The 17,750-nt window shown below is 44.8% G+C and overlaps 1 protein-coding gene and 1 non-coding gene across 3 annotated transcripts in view; one reads left to right on the plus strand and one right to left on the minus strand.

The window, feature by feature from the left end:
* The window catches only part of Vipas39 (VPS33B interacting protein, apical-basolateral polarity regulator, spe-39 homolog), a 26,728-nt gene extending 11,885 nt beyond the window's left edge, over nt 1-14,843 (plus strand). For both annotated transcript variants that reach the window (XM_050152386.1, XM_050152385.1), the window contains exons 9-20: nt 489-522; nt 1,087-1,189; nt 3,061-3,088; nt 4,200-4,273; nt 7,462-7,537; nt 8,099-8,233; nt 8,822-8,863; nt 9,393-9,482; nt 11,637-11,723; nt 12,285-12,374; nt 12,767-12,871; nt 13,930-14,843. In XM_050152386.1, coding sequence (XP_050008343.1) covers nt 489-522; nt 1,087-1,189; nt 3,061-3,088; nt 4,200-4,273; nt 7,462-7,537; nt 8,099-8,233; nt 8,822-8,863; nt 9,393-9,482; nt 11,637-11,723; nt 12,285-12,374; nt 12,767-12,871; nt 13,930-13,950 — 885 coding nt within the window. In that variant the 3' untranslated portion in view covers nt 13,951-14,843. The remainder of the gene's footprint in view (nt 1-488; nt 523-1,086; nt 1,190-3,060; nt 3,089-4,199; nt 4,274-7,461; nt 7,538-8,098; nt 8,234-8,821; nt 8,864-9,392; nt 9,483-11,636; nt 11,724-12,284; nt 12,375-12,766; nt 12,872-13,929) is intronic.
* On the minus strand, nt 5,176-5,248 carry Trnak-cuu (transfer RNA lysine (anticodon CUU)). The gene has a single exon. It is a non-coding gene; the product is annotated as a tRNA-Lys (tRNA).
* Nucleotides 14,844-17,750: the final 2,907 nt, after the last annotated feature.

Genomic DNA, 17,750 nt, shown 5'->3' on the forward strand with positions numbered 1-17,750 from the left:
CCCCCCCCCCCCCCCCCCCGCCCCACAGAGAGGGTGCACTCTTGCAGTGATTTGTTGACAGACTTTCTCTGTCCCACCAGTCAGCTCCCAAATAGCCACACAGAGACCTATTAATTATAAACGCTCAGCCAATAGCTTAAGCTTGTTACTAACTAGTTCTTACATCTTAAGCTAACCCACATTTCTTATCTATGCTCTACCACATGGTGGTACCTTTTTTCAGCACATCATGTTTATAGCCTGCTTCTTCTGTGTCTAGCTGGCTATCCCAACATCCTCTCAGATTGCCTCTCCCTCCTTAACCTCTTCCTGCCTAGCTATTGGCCAGTCAGCTCTTTATTAACAACAATAGCAACACATCTTCACAGTGTACGAAAGGATTATTCCACATTAGTGATTCCTAATAGGTCACTGGCCTTGTTCCTAGCCATAGGATGGCCTTTGGATGTGATACACAGGATGCACAGTCTCTGTCTCTTTCCTTCTAGGTTCTGATCTTCCTGAAGAGGACCCTGAGCAAAGGTGAGCATGGTTTGAGGGAGGTCTCCACTCAGCAACACCTGCGGCTTTTATGTCAGCATTCACTAGGATCAAGTCTAGTTCAGAGGCAGCTGGGGTGGCTTGTGACTTAAGAGGACAGCCTTCTGGGTGGGGTTGTATCTGTTGAGAACACAGGGCTGTGTGTTTGAGGCAGTGAGAAGTACCTGTTGTTGGTGTGACGGAGAACTCAGAGGCTGACTGAGTGTTGCTCTAGACCAGCAGTTTTCAGCCTGTGGTTCACATCAGACATCTACATTACAGTTCATGACAGTAGCAAAATTACAGTTCTGAAGTAGCAGTGAAAAATTTTGTGGTTGGGGGTCACCACACATGAGGAACTTAAAGGGTCTCAGCATTAGGAAGGGCACAAGCCATGGCTGTAGAGCATAAAGGCTATAGATGGTGATGGGTTGAGGTCAGGAAGAGACCATTAGGTTTGCTGGGCTTTCATGAGATGCTTCAGATGTGTGAGTGGAGAAGCCAGTCTTGGACTTGAGTGTTAGGTTGCTTCACTTCTTTCTCCACCTAACTTCTTCCTACGTGCAGAGATCCTCTTCCGAGAACTGGAGGTACGCCAGGTGGCCCTGAGACATCTCATTCATTTCCTTAAAGAAATAGGGGACCAAAAGCTGCTTTTCGATCTCTTCAGGTAAGATCTGAGCTTCTGGTCTATGAAGTTTCTTAGGTGCATTTTCAGAGAACTCAGTGGGGGGCAGGGTGCAAAAAAATTGAAGGCACCGTCCTTTTCCAGAAACACCTAGAAAACAAGCTCTTGAAATGTGCCGGGACAGTTACACCAGGATAGCTACACCAGGATAGCTACACCAGGATAGCTACACCAGGATAGCTACACCAGGATAGTTACACCAGGGTAGCTACACCAGGGTAGTTACACCAGGGTAGCTACACCAGGACAGTTACACCAGGACAGCTACACCAGGACAGTTACACCAGGACAGCTACACCAGGACAGTTACACCAGGACAACTACACCAGGATAGCTACACCAGGACAGTTACACCATGATAGCTACACCAGGACAGTTACACCAGGACAACTACACCAGGACAGCTACACCAGGACAGCTACACCAGGGTAGCTACACCAGGGTAGCTACACCAGGATAGTTACACCAGGACAGTTACACCAGGACAGCTACACCAGGACAGCTACACCAGGACAGTTACACCAGGACAGTTACACCAGGATAGCTACACCAGGACAGTTACACCAGGATAGTATAGGATACAGCCTGGTCGCATGGTAGGGATGCTAGGAGTCAGCCCCAAAGTCAACCATACTTGGACTGTGTGTGTGCTATTACGCATTATCCTGTTATCTTGTGCAAGTCACCTGAGAGTGGGTTTTTCCCCTTGTAAAATGGAGGTGGTGGTGTCTACCACACAGGGTAACAAAGACTGAAGTGAGTAGGCTAGAACAATCTGTTGTGTTAATCAGTGTTTGCCAAGCATTTCTTATACATCACTGGATTAAAGGTTCCCTCTTGTTCAAGTGTAACCAGTGATAGCACAGTAGAAAAGGAGGTGTCAGATTCCCCATGGGAGTCTCATGGAAGCGCTAGCTAGGCTTTGAGCTGCACTAGGAGGCTAGGTGAGAGGTGGACTGTCTGCCTGGTGGCCTTCTACCATCTTTTCCTTCTCTCATTTCACTCAATGGGGGTGATTTCCTGCTCCTGGATTAACCTGTGTGCATGTTTTATCCTTTCCTCAGTGTCAGTGAAGGTGTTAGAACCCCCTAGGGTTTGTGGTCTGTGGTCAGGCTGGTGTGGGAGAGCAGCTTTCCTGGCTAGATCAGAAGGAGCCTACTACAGTAGATATGCCCACAGAGGCAGGCTGGTGCTCTTCCTGGCTTTCCTTTCCAGTCGGGGAAGTCTTGTCAAGCATCACTTCTGTGCCATGCAGTGTTGTTAATTATGATTTCTTTAGAATAAGGAGGGAACAAAGACCAGCTACATTATTCTCTGCATGAATGAATGAATTGTGTAGAATGTCTGTTGTCAAGATTGATTTGACAGAAAACAGTTTTTTATATAAAGAAACAAACACACAGGTGGCCAAGGGCTAGGGCCGTCTGTTTAAGCTCTTAGTGCCCTGCCCTGCCTATTTCATTTAGTCATAACTAAATTAGGGAACAGTAGGTCCATAAGTCACCCTGTGTTTTGAAGGGGTTGAGGTGGGAGAAATGTAAAAGTAGGGGTTGGAGAGATGGCTCAGCAGTTAAAAGCACTTGGCTGCTCTTCCAGGGGTTCTGAGTTCAAATCCCAGCAACTACCTTGTGGCTCACAACCCTCTGTACCAGGATCAGATTCCCTCTTGCTCTGTCTTCAGAGCAAGAAATACAGAAAATACATGAATAAATAAATCTTTAAAAAAAAGAAATACAAGCGTAGGGCTTGTGTCATTATGTAGAGACGATGAGTGGAACTGTTCTTTCTAGAGCTTGTTGGAATGCCACACCTAAGTAGATTAAAATGTCCTGCTTCCTTCTGCTTTCCCCCAGGTTCCTAGACAGAACAGAAGAGCTGGCGGTAAGTGTGGTATTTGTTTCTGTTGGGAGTCTGTTTACCAGGCATCTAAGCCAAAACCCAGCCTAGCCACCAAGCTGTCCTGCCAATTGGATTGTTTCCTTTTCTTTGTTGATGCAATCTAGAAGACAGATATCCAGAAAATGACACTGCCCACCCTATTCCCCAATCATACACATAAACATCTATAGTCTAGGGGGAGGGGGAGGGAAAGGGGAGGCGGCGGTGGGGAAGAGACAGAAATCTTTAATTAATTAATAAAGGAATAAATAAATTAAAAAAACATCTATAGTCTAGAAGAACTCTCTGAGAGTAAAAAATTTGGGTTTCTAGAGCATAGAAAGTCTACTTACAAGCTGAGGAGATGGCTCTGCAGATAAAATGCTTGAGAACCCTTTGTCTGGGTCCCCAGGATCTGTTGAAAAGTTGGGTACAGTAGCTATGCATCTGTAAGTCTAGTGCTGAGGCAGTGGAGACAAGAGGATCCCAGAAGCTTGCTGACCTGGAAGTCTGGTTTCTGGTACAGTGAAAGTCCCTGGATCACAAGTTAAGAGTGTGTATTGCTCCTATGTCAGGCAGCTCCTAACCACCTGTAACTCCAGCTTCAGGAGCTCTCATGTCTTCTGCTCCTCACGCACCTGCACTCAAGCATGTGTGGACACACTTAGAATAAATCTATAAAGAGACAATGTGGAGAGCAATAGAGAAAGTACCAGATATTGGCCTCTGGCTCCTCCACATACACAAACACAGGCAAGTACACACACTCATGTACACACACATTCACTTAGTACTCTTCCTTTCTCATTCTCTTCCGTGTGTGTGTGTGTGTGTGTGTGTGTGTGTGTGTGTGCCACTCTCTTTGTGCTCATATGTGTGCTTAAAGAAGTGCTGTACTGCCGGGCGGTGGTGGCGCACGCCTTTAATCCCAGCACTTGGGAGGCAGAGGCAGGCGGATCTCTGTGAGTTCGAGACCAACCTGGTCTACAAGAGCTAGTTCCAGGACAGGCTCCAAAAACCAAAAAAAAAAGAGAAGTGTTATACCTCTGAGTGCTATCTCCGCTTTTTTTCTTCCAAGGAAACATGATAAATTAAAATTTTTTTTCTTTTGTAGCTGACCCATTATCGAGAGCATTTAAACATCCAGGACCCCGAAAAACGAAAAGAATTTCTTAAGACATGCATTGGGTAAGTATGGGGGAAGCAGTTTTATGTAGATGTAGTCAGGAGAAGAAAAGAGGATGAGCTGAGTGGTGGTGGTGCACACCTTTAATCCCAGCACTCAGGAGGCAGAAGCAGATGCATCTCTGTGAGTTCGAGGCCAGCATGGTCTACAAGAGCTAGTTCCAGGAGGACAGGCTCCAAAGCTACAGAGAAACCCTGTCTCAAAAGACAAAAAAAAAAAACCCAAAAAACAACAACAAAAGAAGAGAATGGAATGGGTGGTTCAGATTTAATCTTAATGTAATAAAATTAAAAGGTAACAATTTTTTATGTACCTTGTGCATTTTTTGTGCTATGGGTCTTGAAGCCTGAGAGTGTCAGGACTGCTGCTCTAGTGCAAGCTTTCATCTCAAATGTAAATCTTCATTAAGAGCAAACAAAGCCCCAGATGTTACTGTTCTTCTGATAGATGCTAAGTGCTCTTGGAAGTAACTAATTTTATTGTTGCCCTGCCTTTGCTATAGGAAAGGCTTCCTCAGGTTAAGCTGAAATGAGCTTTTTGAATATGTGGGATTCCTCTCTGTATACTGTGATTACCATTAATGAATAAAGAAACTGCCTTGGCCTGTTGATAGGGCAGGACTTGGGTGGGGAAAACTAAACTGAATGCTGGGAGAAAGGAGGCAGAGTCAGGAAGAAGCCATGTAGCGCCACTGGAGACAGATGCTGGGAACTTTACCCAGTAAGCCACAGCCATATGGCAATACACAGATTACTAGAAATGGGTTAAATTAAGACATAAGTGTTAGCCAATAAGAAGCTAGAGCTAATGGGCCAAGCAGTGTTTTAATAAGATAGTTTCTGTGTTATTATTTTGGGGCTGAGCAGTCAGGAACAAACAAGCTGCTCTCCATACTAGAAATTGGTGCCCAACGTGGGGCTTGAACCCACATTCCTGAGATTAAGAGTCTCATGCTCTACCAACTGAGCTAGCTGGGCACCAACAAGCGGCCTCCCTACAACATTTCAGTATCTTTCTATGCAGCTCATAGTCTCCCAGTAGCCCCTGCTCCTCAAGGCCCAGTGTTCACAGTTGTTTCAGCCATTCCTCATGGATTCCTGGGTCACATTTAGAAGTGCTTATCAGCTGGGTGCTGGTGGTATCCACTTTTAATCCTAGCATTTGGGAGGCAGAGGCAAGTAGGTCTGAGTTCAAGGCCAGGCTGATCTATATTGAGAGTTCCAGGACAGCCAGGGCTATACGAAGAAACCCTGTCTCAAAAAAAAAAAAAAAAAAAAAAAAAGGCAAATTTGCTTGTCTATAAAATCCCTAATTTTAATGTTACCAGACAGATAGCTGTGACTTACCTGGGACAGTAATTGATTTCAGAATTCTTTCTGCGGTGATTAGAGGAACAGGCAACACTGTGTCTGAAACTGGTTCTCCACCTGTGGGTCATGACCCCTGTAGGAGTCACATATGAGATATTTATATTACAATTTATAATAGTAGTAAAATTACAGTTATGAAGTAGCAACAGGAGTAGAAATAATTTTATGGTTGGGAGTCACCACAACTTGAGGAATTATATTAAGGGTTCACAGCCTAGAAAGAAGGCTAAATCTACCTAAAGATTTAAGGTGCCTTCCACTGTCCTGTGTCCCAGGCTGGCTTTGAACTTGCTATGTAATTAAGAATGACCTTGGGGCTGGAGAGATGGCTCAGAGGTTAAGAGCACTGACTGCTCTTCCAGAGTCCTGAGTTCAATTCCCAGCAACCACATGGTGGCTCACAACCATCTATAATGAGATCTGGTGTCCTCTTCTGGCATGCAAGCATACATGGAAGGAATGTTGTATACAAAATAAATAAATAAATTTTTTTTTAAAAAAAAATGACCTTGAACTCCTGAACCTCCTAGCTCCACCTCACAAGTGCTGATTTACAAACAGGTGTCATGCTACCACATCTGCTAAAGACAGATTTCTGTAGATTGGTACAATCTTTGGATATTTGCCAACCTACCACCATGTTGTATAATTTAATTTGCTTTTTATTACTCTGCTCTAAAAATAGTTAACAGATTAAGTAGAGTTCAGCACAGCAAGGCACAGAGCTTTTGTGGGCACTTGATGATGGGCTCACTTACCAGCTTTGTGACTCACTCCCCAAATAAGCTGATCCTTACTCCTACCACAACACAGTCACTTAGAGCTATTGCGAACTTTCAGGAGATCCCTTTTAAATTTTCAAAATCACAATCTCTCTTTCTCTCTTTTGAAACAGAGTATTATGTAGCCCAGGCTGGCCTTGAATTCCCTCTGTAGTCAAGTGTGGCCTTGATATTCTGCTTCTCACACCTCCACCTTGTGAAAGCTGGGATAATAGGCATTTACCACCTCACTAGTCTATGCAGTGCTGGGGATTGAATCTGGGACTTCATACACGCTGGGCAAGCCCTGCACCATCCACGTTACATCCCTAGCTCCAGTTGGAAAAGCTCACATGCAACATCTGACTAGGTTTGCTCTGTCTCCTGCTTTTCTCTCTTGGGACACTGTAAAGGGGCATTGAGAGCAGACATATTAAAACCATGATGCTACACAAGTTCGAATTGGTCTTAATAGCAAAAACTCAGAGACAGATATTAGGGGGTGAAAGCTGAAAGGTAAGAGAAGCAGAACAGCAAGCCGCTAGTTCTTACCTCTATAAAATTCTCAGATCAAATGGGATATCATGTCTCTACAAGTCCTCAGACTGAATGTCTTCTCTGTGAAACCTCATAGTGAATCCCGAGCTCCTGTTTCCTCCTGCCTTATAGTCTTCTCTCTACCCAGCCATATCACTTCCATCTCCACCTCCTTAGTGCTGGGATTAAAAGTGTGAGTCACCACTGCTTGGCTCTGTTACCCTTTTAGACTAATTCAGTCTCTTGTTACCCAGGATGGCCTTGAACTCATAGAGACCCCTCTGCCTCTGCCTCCTGGGATTAAAGATGTGTGCCACTACTGCCTGGTCTCTATGGCTAACTAGTGTGGCTAGCTCTGCACTTGGATCTTTGGACAAGCTCTATTTGTTAAAGCACAAACAAAGTATCACCACACTGTGAGCCTCGGAAGGGTTTAACAGCCATTTGGTATTGTTGGGTTTGGTTTGATTTTCACATAAAAAAAAAAAAAAAAAAAGACGCTAACTTGTGGCCCTTTACCAGTTTGCCATTTTCAGCAGAAGATTCTGCACACATACAAGACCATTACACGCTCCTGGAACGCCAGATCATCATTGAGGTCAGACTTCTCTCTGCTTTCCGCATTCAACGTCTAGGCCACTCCTTGGCTCTGCACGTGCCGTTTTCCCACACAGCCTCTTAATTCTGCTCCTTTTCCTTGATTGTTCTTAGGCATGCTGCTAGGCTGGACGTATTTCATATTTCCTCTTTATTCCAGATGGTTTATATCATCTCCACTGCCAAAATTCTTCCCTTCCTTCCTCCCTTCTTTTCTTCCTTTTCTTTTTTTCCTTTCTTTTTGTCTTTGAGACAGGCTGGCCTAGAGCTCACTATGTAGTAAGGCCATGAACTCTTGATCTTCCTAACTCCCTCTCCCAAATGAAGGGATCACAGGCATGCAAATACCAAGCTCAGCTGTTGAAATCTCTTAGTTAAATTTAAAATCTATGATCCATTTATGGAATTTAGTCCACCCTGGGATATCCTAAGCAATTTTTGTGCTTTTCTTTTTTGCTTCATTCTAGGGTGGGAAACACAATTGTTGTAGTAGGATAGGTTTTTTTCCCTGCCTTTCCCCACGGACATTGTTCCTTTTTTCACTTGGCTCACTCCGTCACAGGCAAACGATCGCCATCTAGAGTCTGCAGGGCAGACTGAGATCTTCCGAAAGCACCCCCGCAAAGCCTCCATTCTCAACATGCCGCTGGTGACGACGCTTTTCTATGCCTGCTTCTATCACTACACGGAGTCCGAGGTACAGGCGGAGTAAGCACGGAGCATTGTTCAAATCCAGTGTTGTGAGGTATCGTCAGCGGGCTTGTGTAATCTTAGAAATCACCCAAAACTTCTCAGGCCCTCACGAGAGTGAGAGAGCCAAAAGAGACAAAGGTTTAGGAGGGTTTGTGTGGCCACGTATGGCTGACATGGTAGCAGGGTACTGGGTGTCTCTGGTGCTGGCTCCCTTAGAGAGAGAACAGTATCATGGCAATGGATTGCTCTCTATTTACAATGTTTCTTTTTTTTTTTTTTTAATCTTATGTGGTTTATTTTCCCGCATACATGTCTGGGTACCAGTGCATGCCTGGTGCCTATGGAGGCCAAACGGTATCTGATCCCCTGGGACTGGAATTACAGATTATGGTGAGCTGCCCTGTGGATGCTGGGAGTTGAAGCCAGGTCCTCTGCAGGAGCAGCCAGTGCTCTTGACCACTGAGTCACCTCTTCAGCCCTCTTTTCTTTTTTTTTTAAAAAGTTTAGACCTGAGCCAGGCAGTGGTGGTGCACACCTTTGATCCCAGCACTTGGGTGATGTCATCAAAGTTTCTTCTCCTTTTTCGTCCTAGGGGACCTTCAGCAGTCCCATCAACCTGAAGAAGACATTCAAGGTAGCATTTCATTAGTTCTTTTGCAGAGTAGGGTCAGAGTTTTGCATGGAGTGTATGTTACATGATAACCCTGTACACGTCCAGGGTTAATGGTAGAAAGTTAGGAGTTTGTGGGAAGTGAGAGAATCTTAATGTTACTGTGTGCAGCAGTGTGGGGCTTGGAAGATTGGGGATCTTAGATGACCTGAGAAATTCATTGATTTTGTTTTTCATTTTACATACCAACCCCAGTTTCTCCTCCCTCCCCCATTCCATCACCTATCCACTCCTCAGAGGGGATAAGGGATTCAACAAAGTCTGACATACAAAGTTGAGCAGGACCAGGCCCTTCCCCCTATATCAAGACTGAGCAAGGTATCCCACCATAGGGAATGGGCTCCAAAAAGCCAGTCCATGCACCCTGGATGAGTAGAAATCCATTAGTTTTAAGGGATCAGTACCAGCAAATGTAGGCACTTTTCTAAAATTCTGAAGCACTCAGTGGATGCATTTCTGTTTGTCCACACCCCTTCTGTCCGCTGCCCTTCAGATCCCAGATAAGCAGTATGTGCTGACAGCCTTGGCGGCTCGTGCCAAGCTTCGAGCCTGGAATGATGTTGATGCCCTCTTCACCACAAAGGTAGGTGTCCTGACGCTTGTGCTTCTGAGGCTGCTGGAGCGAGAAAGCCTTTGTAGGCCTCTCAAGTTCTAGGTGCTGACGAATTTTCTTCCAGCCTTCAGTGTTCCAAAATTTTAGATGTAAAGAAAATGTGAAAAAAAGAGTCTAGTCTCTACCTACTAATTTATTTTTTGTTTGTTTGTTTTTTGAGACGGGGTTTCTCTGTGTAACCTGGCTGTCCTGGAACTTGCTTTGTAGAGACCAACCAGGCTGGCCTCGAACTCACAGAGATCCACCTGTCTCTGCCTCCCGAGTGTTGAGATTAAAGGTGTGCACCACCATAGCACAGCTTTTGCTTTTTTGTATACATTTTTTTCAGAGCCATTTGGAAGTAAACTGTATATATATAATACTTTATTATTCAAGCATTTATCTAAGTATTATATCTCAAGAAATTTAATACTAATACAATTGTATTATCATAAATATCTGCTATATATGCATCACTTTTAAATTAGAGGTCATTACTGTTTTTAGTTGTGTATTTTTATGATTTATGTGGATGAATGTACCATGTAAATGGAGTTGTGGGTGGCTGTGAGCCACCATGTAGGTGTTGGAATTGAACCCCAGGTTTCTACAAGAGTATAAAATACTCAATCTCTGAGCTGTCTCTCCAGGCCCTGTTTTTAGCTTTTGTTATTTAGTTTTTGTGTTATTAGGATCCAGTGATTGTATTCAATCCTTGGATGTGGCTATAGTCTCTGTTTAAATATCGTGTACTGTAAAGTGTATAGTATGGTATTTTAACTTCTATAATGGAATGATTGCTGTAGTCCAAACTAATAACATGTATTCTACATCATCACCTGTGTGTCTGTGTGTGTGTGTCTGTGTTAGTAATCCCCTGAAATGCTGCAGTTTTGGTAAACTTTTAGTTGAAGGTATATGATTAGCTACAGGCTTCCTGCTGTATTTAAAACTGAAGGTGTATTTATCCTATATTATTACCATACTCCTATTTTTCTTTCTCCTGAAAAACATTGTTTTTTATTTTGTGTATTTGAAATTTTTTTTGGTTTTGTTTTTTAAATCTCATATAAATGAGATCATGTAGCTTTTTCTGTGTCTGGTTTACTTCTCTTAGCATAATAACCTTCAGGTTAGTCCATGCTATCATACATTGCAGGATCTTCTTATGAATGAACACCGTTCCATTGTGTATATATGTGTGTACACAGTTTCATTTTCTGTTTTTCTAATGATAGACACCTTTTTCCTATTATAGGCCATTGTGGATAATGCTGTAATTATCATATAGGAATGATGACATTAATTTTTAAATTATGTCATTTGTGTGTGTGTGTGTGTGTGTGTGTGTGTGTGTGGTTCTTTTTCAGGATTGGTTTATCTGAGGTCTTTTGTGGCTTCTTACAAATTGGCTTAAATTTTAAATATAAAGCCGGACGGTGGTGGCGCACGCCTTTAATCCCAGCACTTGGGAGGCAGAGACAGGCGGATCTCTGTGAGTTCGATACCAGCCTGGCCATCAGGACAGGAACCAAAAGCTACAGAGAAACCCTGTCTCAAAAAAATCCCCCCCAAAAAAATTTAAATATAAATATAAATATTTTTTCATTCTAACCTTGAGAATTTTCTGCTTTTTCTTCTTATTTATCATTTAGTTATGTTAACTACTAATGCAACCAACACTGTCTACAGAAGTATATAATGAGTTAGGAGGGCTGGGGCTGTGCTCAGTGGTAGTGGAGTGTATAGGTAGCGTACACGAAGCCTGGACTCATTTTCCAGCATAAACAAGAAGAGGTTCTTTGTCTACCTGCTCCAGCCTCACTGGGGAAAGTGCTGATGTCATTGCTTCCCAGACCTCACTGCGCTTTACAAATGAGCGAGTCCATGTGTGTGTAAAGATGGCCAAGTGGAATCTTTCTTTACTGACAAACTCATGGTGTGTAGGGTGTTCATCTCTTACTCCATTTAGGAACATTCTACCTCTACATTCCTTGACTTTTCTGAAAAATCCATCTCTCACTGTTTCTCCACCCCTCATCCTGTCTGTCTACCATGCTTTTCTGATCTGATCATGAAACACAAGCGAGATGAGGCCAGTGTGTTGGGGATGTCTGGCCCACCTGCTGCTTTCCTTTCTTCCAGAACTGGTTGGGTTACACCAAGAAGAGAGCACCCATTGGCTTCCATCGAGTCGTGGAAATTTTGCACAAGAACAGTGCCCCTGTCCAGGTAATGGCTCTGAAAAAGAGCTAGTGATGGGGACCTGAGCTGTTCTCATTTTCTTTATGGTAGCACGATGGCTGTACTGGGCCTTGAGATAGAAATGGGCAGGGAGGAACATTCCTGTAAAAGTACTCCTAGACCTTCCTTGAGGAGTCATATGGAGAATTACGCACTGTTTCTGTGATTTAGGATTGCTTGTAGGCACAGATGTCAAGGGACAGTAGGATGCCCTGGACCAGCTCTAGAGCACGGATGTCAAGGGACAGTAGGATGCCCTGGACCAGCTCTAGAGCACGGATGTCAAGGGACAGTAGGATGCCCTGGACCAGCTCTAGAGCACTGCCTTGTGGTCTGTGTATCTGGCTGTAGGGTAAGAAGACTGTTCTTCCCCTTCTTCTGAGGCAGCAAGGACATGATGCATCACTTCATTTCCCACGGCAAAATCATGGTTCATAGTGGCACTGGCAGACACTGGGTATTGAATTATTCCTCCTCCTGTAGAAATTATGTTTTTCTACCTAGGGAGCCCTGTGTTTTCATCATTAATCGGAGTCCTTTCTCCTACAGATACTGCAGGACTATGTCAATCTGGTGGAAGATGTGGACACAAAGTTGAATTTAGCCACTAAGCTCAAGTGCCATGATGTTGTCATTGATGTGAGTCCCCAAGAAGGAAACCCTGAGTGAGGTCCTGGGTGGAGAGTCAGGGACACAGCATTTGCCCCAGATCCTGAAATATTTCAGCAGTTTTGACTGAATGGACCAGATAGTCCGGCAGGAATGAGTTTGGATACCAACACTCTTGTTTGTTTTCAGTCTTCCAACTGAGTTCTGTCAGCTTTTAGGTTGAATTTGGAGTCTTTAGAACTGAGTCAAGCTGTACAAGCTATGTAGGGTACCTCTCTTCAGGATGGGGGTCTGTGGATGCTGTACATCCTAACTGTAGTTTGTTGTCCCTTCCCTGAGCACAGGGGCAAAGAAACAGTGACATAAAGAGTGAGGCCCTCAGAGAAGGCTGAGTAGGGATTTGATTGTGTTTTGGTGTGCAGACCTGCCGAGACCTGAAGGACCGTCAGCAGTTGCTTGCATACAGGAGCAAAGTTGATAAAGGATCTGTTGAGGAAGAGAAAATCGATGCCATTCTCAACAGCTCAGTAAGTATCTCCACTTACCCTCCAGTGAGCCTAGGAGACTGTTCGCAAAATAGCATCAAGGGTCCGCTCCCAAAACCTATGCGGGTGCACTTAGCTGAGCTACATGGATACAAGACTCAGCTGTGAGCTGAAGTAGCAAAAGCAGTGTTCTTCACAGCAGAAGTCACTCTTGAGATATGAAACAATAGAAGAGTAACCTAAGACCTCAACATGAAGCTTAGTTGTGAGTGCTGATCAAGGTTTAACCTAGCAGATAGCAAGAACTACAGAGCACATGATACGGACTCAGTATCCAGGCTATATGCTCCCTTAGGCCATGGTGGTGACCTGCCTGTTGGCAATAAGAAGGGAATGAAATAGAATCAGTTGTCTGGGAAATCCAGCCAGTTATCTCACACGGTGAAATCGCTGAGCTTTTCACCACCATGGAACTTAGTATTAGGAATTTTGACACCTGCGCTTGCTCACTCGCGAATCTCTGCAGTAAGGAGGGCAGAGCCAGATTAACAGTCTAAAATACAAAACAGGTATTTAATCTATCTATATCTGAATAAATAAGCTCTTCTTGGGGCTAGGGAGCACTTTACTCCATAAAGTGTGTGTGCATACACATGGATCTGAGTCCAGTCCCCAGCACCCACATAAAGGTTGGGCATGGTGGCACGTGCTTGTAATCCCAGCTCTAGTGAGACAGAGCCAGGAGGATCCCTGGGACTCGCTGGTCAGCCAGCTAGCTAGCCTAACTGACAAGTTCTAGGCTAGAGAGATCTTATCTCAAAAAACAAGGTGGATAGCTCTGAGGAATGATACCCACGCTTGAGAGTTTAACACAACCTCTGCTGGTGCACGGCTACAGTCCTGACCCTTGGGAGGCTACAGCAGGGAGATCAGGAGTTTGATGTTAGCCTGGACTATACACTGAGTTCAAGGCTAGACTGGGCTACGTAGAGACACCCAATCTCAAACAACAAAACAGCCCCCAATCCAATCCTTATTTTCCCTCTTTTATTTCGTGGTGATGAGAACTGATCATGCCTTTGTTGTTTGCTTTTCCACAGCAAATTCGATGGAAGAACTAAGTGTCACTTGCTACCCTGAAACCTGCCTCACTTCTCATTTCTGCCTATGGAAACAGAGCTTTCTTCTTGGGAGGGGCACAGCATTCAACCACTTGAGCGTGTCATTCAGGCAGTGCCTGCTGCTTTGGGGACAGAAACCAGCATCTGAGACATGATCTTCAGGGTGATCTGTGCACGGGACAGATCTAAAGGCCAGTATCTGAGGCTCACAGGAAGGATGCTCTCTGCCTCTGGTGCTTACCCAGGTGGGAGCCCATCCTGGGTAAGATGTCAGAGAGACATGACTGCCCCAGAAGGACATCTGGACTAAGAGCTACAGGTATCACAGGGTGGTCGTGACATTCCTCTCAGCCATTATGACCAAGGACCTGGTGTTGGACATTGGCATTTCTGCTCTACAGGAAGTCAGAACAGAACTAAATTGGCTCTTCGAGGGCCACAGGAAGGAATACCGGTATTGCTCAGGACCTGCTGGAAACCAGACTCATTTTTCTCAAGCACAGGGCCACACATCTTAGAACAGACTCTTCCTAGACATTGGGTATCTTCAGCCAGCACCCATCTGCCGTCCCTGTCCACTTTTCGTTTCTAACTTAAGGGTCCCATTCTCATGTGCACACTGGGTGGTGTCCTATCTGCTTCACCTGGTCCTCACTTTCGGCCTCAGTCTTATATGGAATTCAGATTCACCAGTGCTGGAGCACTCTTCTTATAGGCAAAAATCTTTCACCAGAAACAGCCACAAGACTCCCCTGGGCTACTGTGGCAGCACTTCACTTGGATATCTCGATAGGGGTTTGTTCCCCACTTGGTCTGCTGGGGACTTCAGCCATGTTCTGCCCTGTGCCCCCTAAACTGGATTTCCCTGCACTCCTAATAAAACTGCTGCGGTCTTGGTGCCTCCTCTTCCCCATCTGTTACTCAGGGCATGGTGGGTCTCGTGTGCATCTGTGACCGCCCCAGCTGTCACACATGATGGAGTGTGACGGTGTCGCCATGAGGCCTGACTCTCCTCAGCTCTGCTGCTCACACTCTGGGAACCCATCTTCATCTGTAGAAAAACCGCACTATGGTCTGCGACTGCAGCGTTCTACAGGCATGACGAGTGGGTGAAGTGGCAGGAAAATCGGCCATGTACACAGTCTAAGACAATGTGCTGCTTAGCTGGAGGCAGTTTGGGGCTGCGGGGAATATTTAGAACGTCTGAAGGCGTTTTTTATTGCCATACTTGGGCATATTGGTAGATGCGCTGTTATGTGCAGAAAAGGCCCCCTTAGCAAAGGATTATCCTGCCTAAAACATTCGTAACAGCTGCGTTATACCCTGCTTTAGGGCTGGAGAGATGGCTCCGTGGGTAAGAGTGCTTGCCACCAAGTCCGGGGAGCTGAATTTAATCTTTAGGTCCCACATGGTAGAAGGCGAGAACTGACGCCTGTAAGTTGTCTTCTGACCCTCACATGCTTGCGCGCGCACACGCATGCGCGCATACAAATATTAAATAAAAAATCCTTTTAAAAGGATCAGTTCCCATCTTCTGCATTTAACAATTACCTACAGCTCTAGATAGCCTCATCCTTGGTCACTTTCCTGAGTATCGTTTTTACTCTTGAAGAAATGAGTTTAATTATATCAGACTTCAGTAGAGAAGCAAAACCAGGAGGGGTGCAGATAGATGTATCTCTCCAGCCTCACCACGTACTTCGCTCTAGGGATTTGGTCCAAGTCAAGGCCAAATTTGGCTACCAGTCTGTATCAAGTGGTTGCTTTTGTGTCTGGGGATGGAGTTTGGGTTTTATAGGGAAAGCAGTGAGGGAGGGAAGGTGGCTGTAAAGTGAGGGGCAGTAGGGCTGGGCTAGAACAGGAGTCTGTCGAGTCAGGGCTACAGCTGTGAAGAAATCTGGACCAGAGTAACCTGGGGAGGAAAAGGTTTATTTGGCTTATACTTCCTTATCACTGGTCATCAAGGAAGTAAGGACAGGAACTCAGACAGGGCAGGAACCAGGAGGCAGGAGCTGATGCAGAGGCCTTGGAGGGGTGCTGCCTTGTGGCTTGCTCAGTCTACCTTTCTATAGAACCCAGGACCACCAGCCCAGGAATGGCACCACTCACAATGGACTGGGCCCTCCCTGACTAATCTCTAATTAAGAAAATGCGGTACAGGCTTGCCTGCAGCCTGATCTTATGGAGGCATTTTCTCAATTGAGGGTCTCTCCTATCAGTTAACTCTAGCTTGTGTCAAGTTGATTTAAAACTTGCCAGGGCAGTTCCAGAGTGGGACACGTGCTCCAACCTTAGTAGAGTAACATCCTGCAGGAGCAGCTGGTTTTTGTCGCGAAGTCGAAGATGCCCTGGCCCAGGAGTGAGCACTGAAAGAGCAGGCCGAGCAGTTCCAGCCAGCCAGAGAGTCATGATGCGGCCCTGCAAGCTGAAACGGGAACTGGTTACTATTTTATTCCCATATTCTAGATTCTTCACAAAAACATCCCAGAAACACAAAAGAAAGGGGTTCTAAGATACATTTCAGTCCAGCCAAGTTCACAGCTACAACACGGAGTCCCCGTTTTTGAGGATGTAAAAAAGAATGCTTAGAATCCATGTCTGCAGGGTGCTGCATTGGTCCTGCAGGACTGGCAGGTTTTGAGTTCCTCTTTCCTTTGGAACAGGAAACAGCGTTTGCAAGAGTATAACGTGACATCTACTATGTCACATTTCTGTAAGGGGATAGAAGAAGCCAACAGATGGCAACTAATGATACAATTATACATATATATATATATATATAATGTATACAACACAACATTCTGCCTCCGTGTATGCCCACACGCCAGAGGAAGGTGCCAGATCTCATTACAGATGGTTGTGAGCCACCATGTGGTTGCTGGGAATTGAACTCAGGACCTCTGGAAGAGCAGCCAGTGCTCTTAACCACTGAGCCATCTCTCCAGCCCTACAATTATATTTTTATGAATTGTCTGAAATATATAAATTCATATGTAGAAAACATTGGTGACTCCAAGAGGTTGGAAGTGGGAAGGAATTGGGAGTAATTGCTTAATGCAAATAGAATTTCTTTTGTGGCATATAAAAATGTTTTTGAAACAGAGGTAGTCACACAACATTCTCAATGTAATAAAGAATTGTTCATTTTAGAACGAGTAACTTTATGTTATGTGAAATCACCTAAATTTTTTTTTTAATCTAATGAGATTTAGAGACAGAGTAGTTTAATCTCTGATTTTAGCCTTGATGGCTATGAGATTGATTATTGGACATAAAAAGACTGGGTAGTGCCAAGGGCTAGAGTAGCCGCGTGACAGAGCGCTCGCCCAGCAGACACAAGGTTCTGGGTTCAGCCCCAGTGCCTCACATGCCCTTTACGGAGTGTTATGTACGGCACATCCCTGCAGGCTCACCTGCATGGAGACTGAGTCACGGGAGTTACACTCAATGAGTCATCCTCAGAAAGGGACTGAGGGGGTTGTTACCCAGCATGCACAGTTCCTGGTTCAATCCCAGGTACTAGGGGGAAATCATTAAATAACTATCTGCTTTTTGCTGTTTTTGTTTTGTTTGTATGTGGTGTGTGTGTGTGTGTGTGTGTGTGTGAGAGAGAGAGAGAGAGAGAGAGAGAGAGAGAGAGAGAGAGAGAGAGAAAACCACTTAGAGAGGATTCTCTTTCCACCTTTAGGTGGTATTGGAAACTGACCCCAGGTCACCAGGCTTGCATAGTAAGCACTTTTACCTGCTTAGCATCTCACAGGCCCTGTCATTTACTTTTTAAAGCACTGCTAAAAATGTAG

The sequence above is a fragment of the Alexandromys fortis genome, unplaced genomic scaffold (assembly GCF_014885135.2).
Source record: "Alexandromys fortis isolate MF-2015 unplaced genomic scaffold, M_Fortis_MF-2015_v1.1 scaffold_47, whole genome shotgun sequence".
Classification (NCBI taxonomy): Eukaryota; Metazoa; Chordata; class Mammalia; order Rodentia; family Cricetidae; genus Alexandromys; species Alexandromys fortis.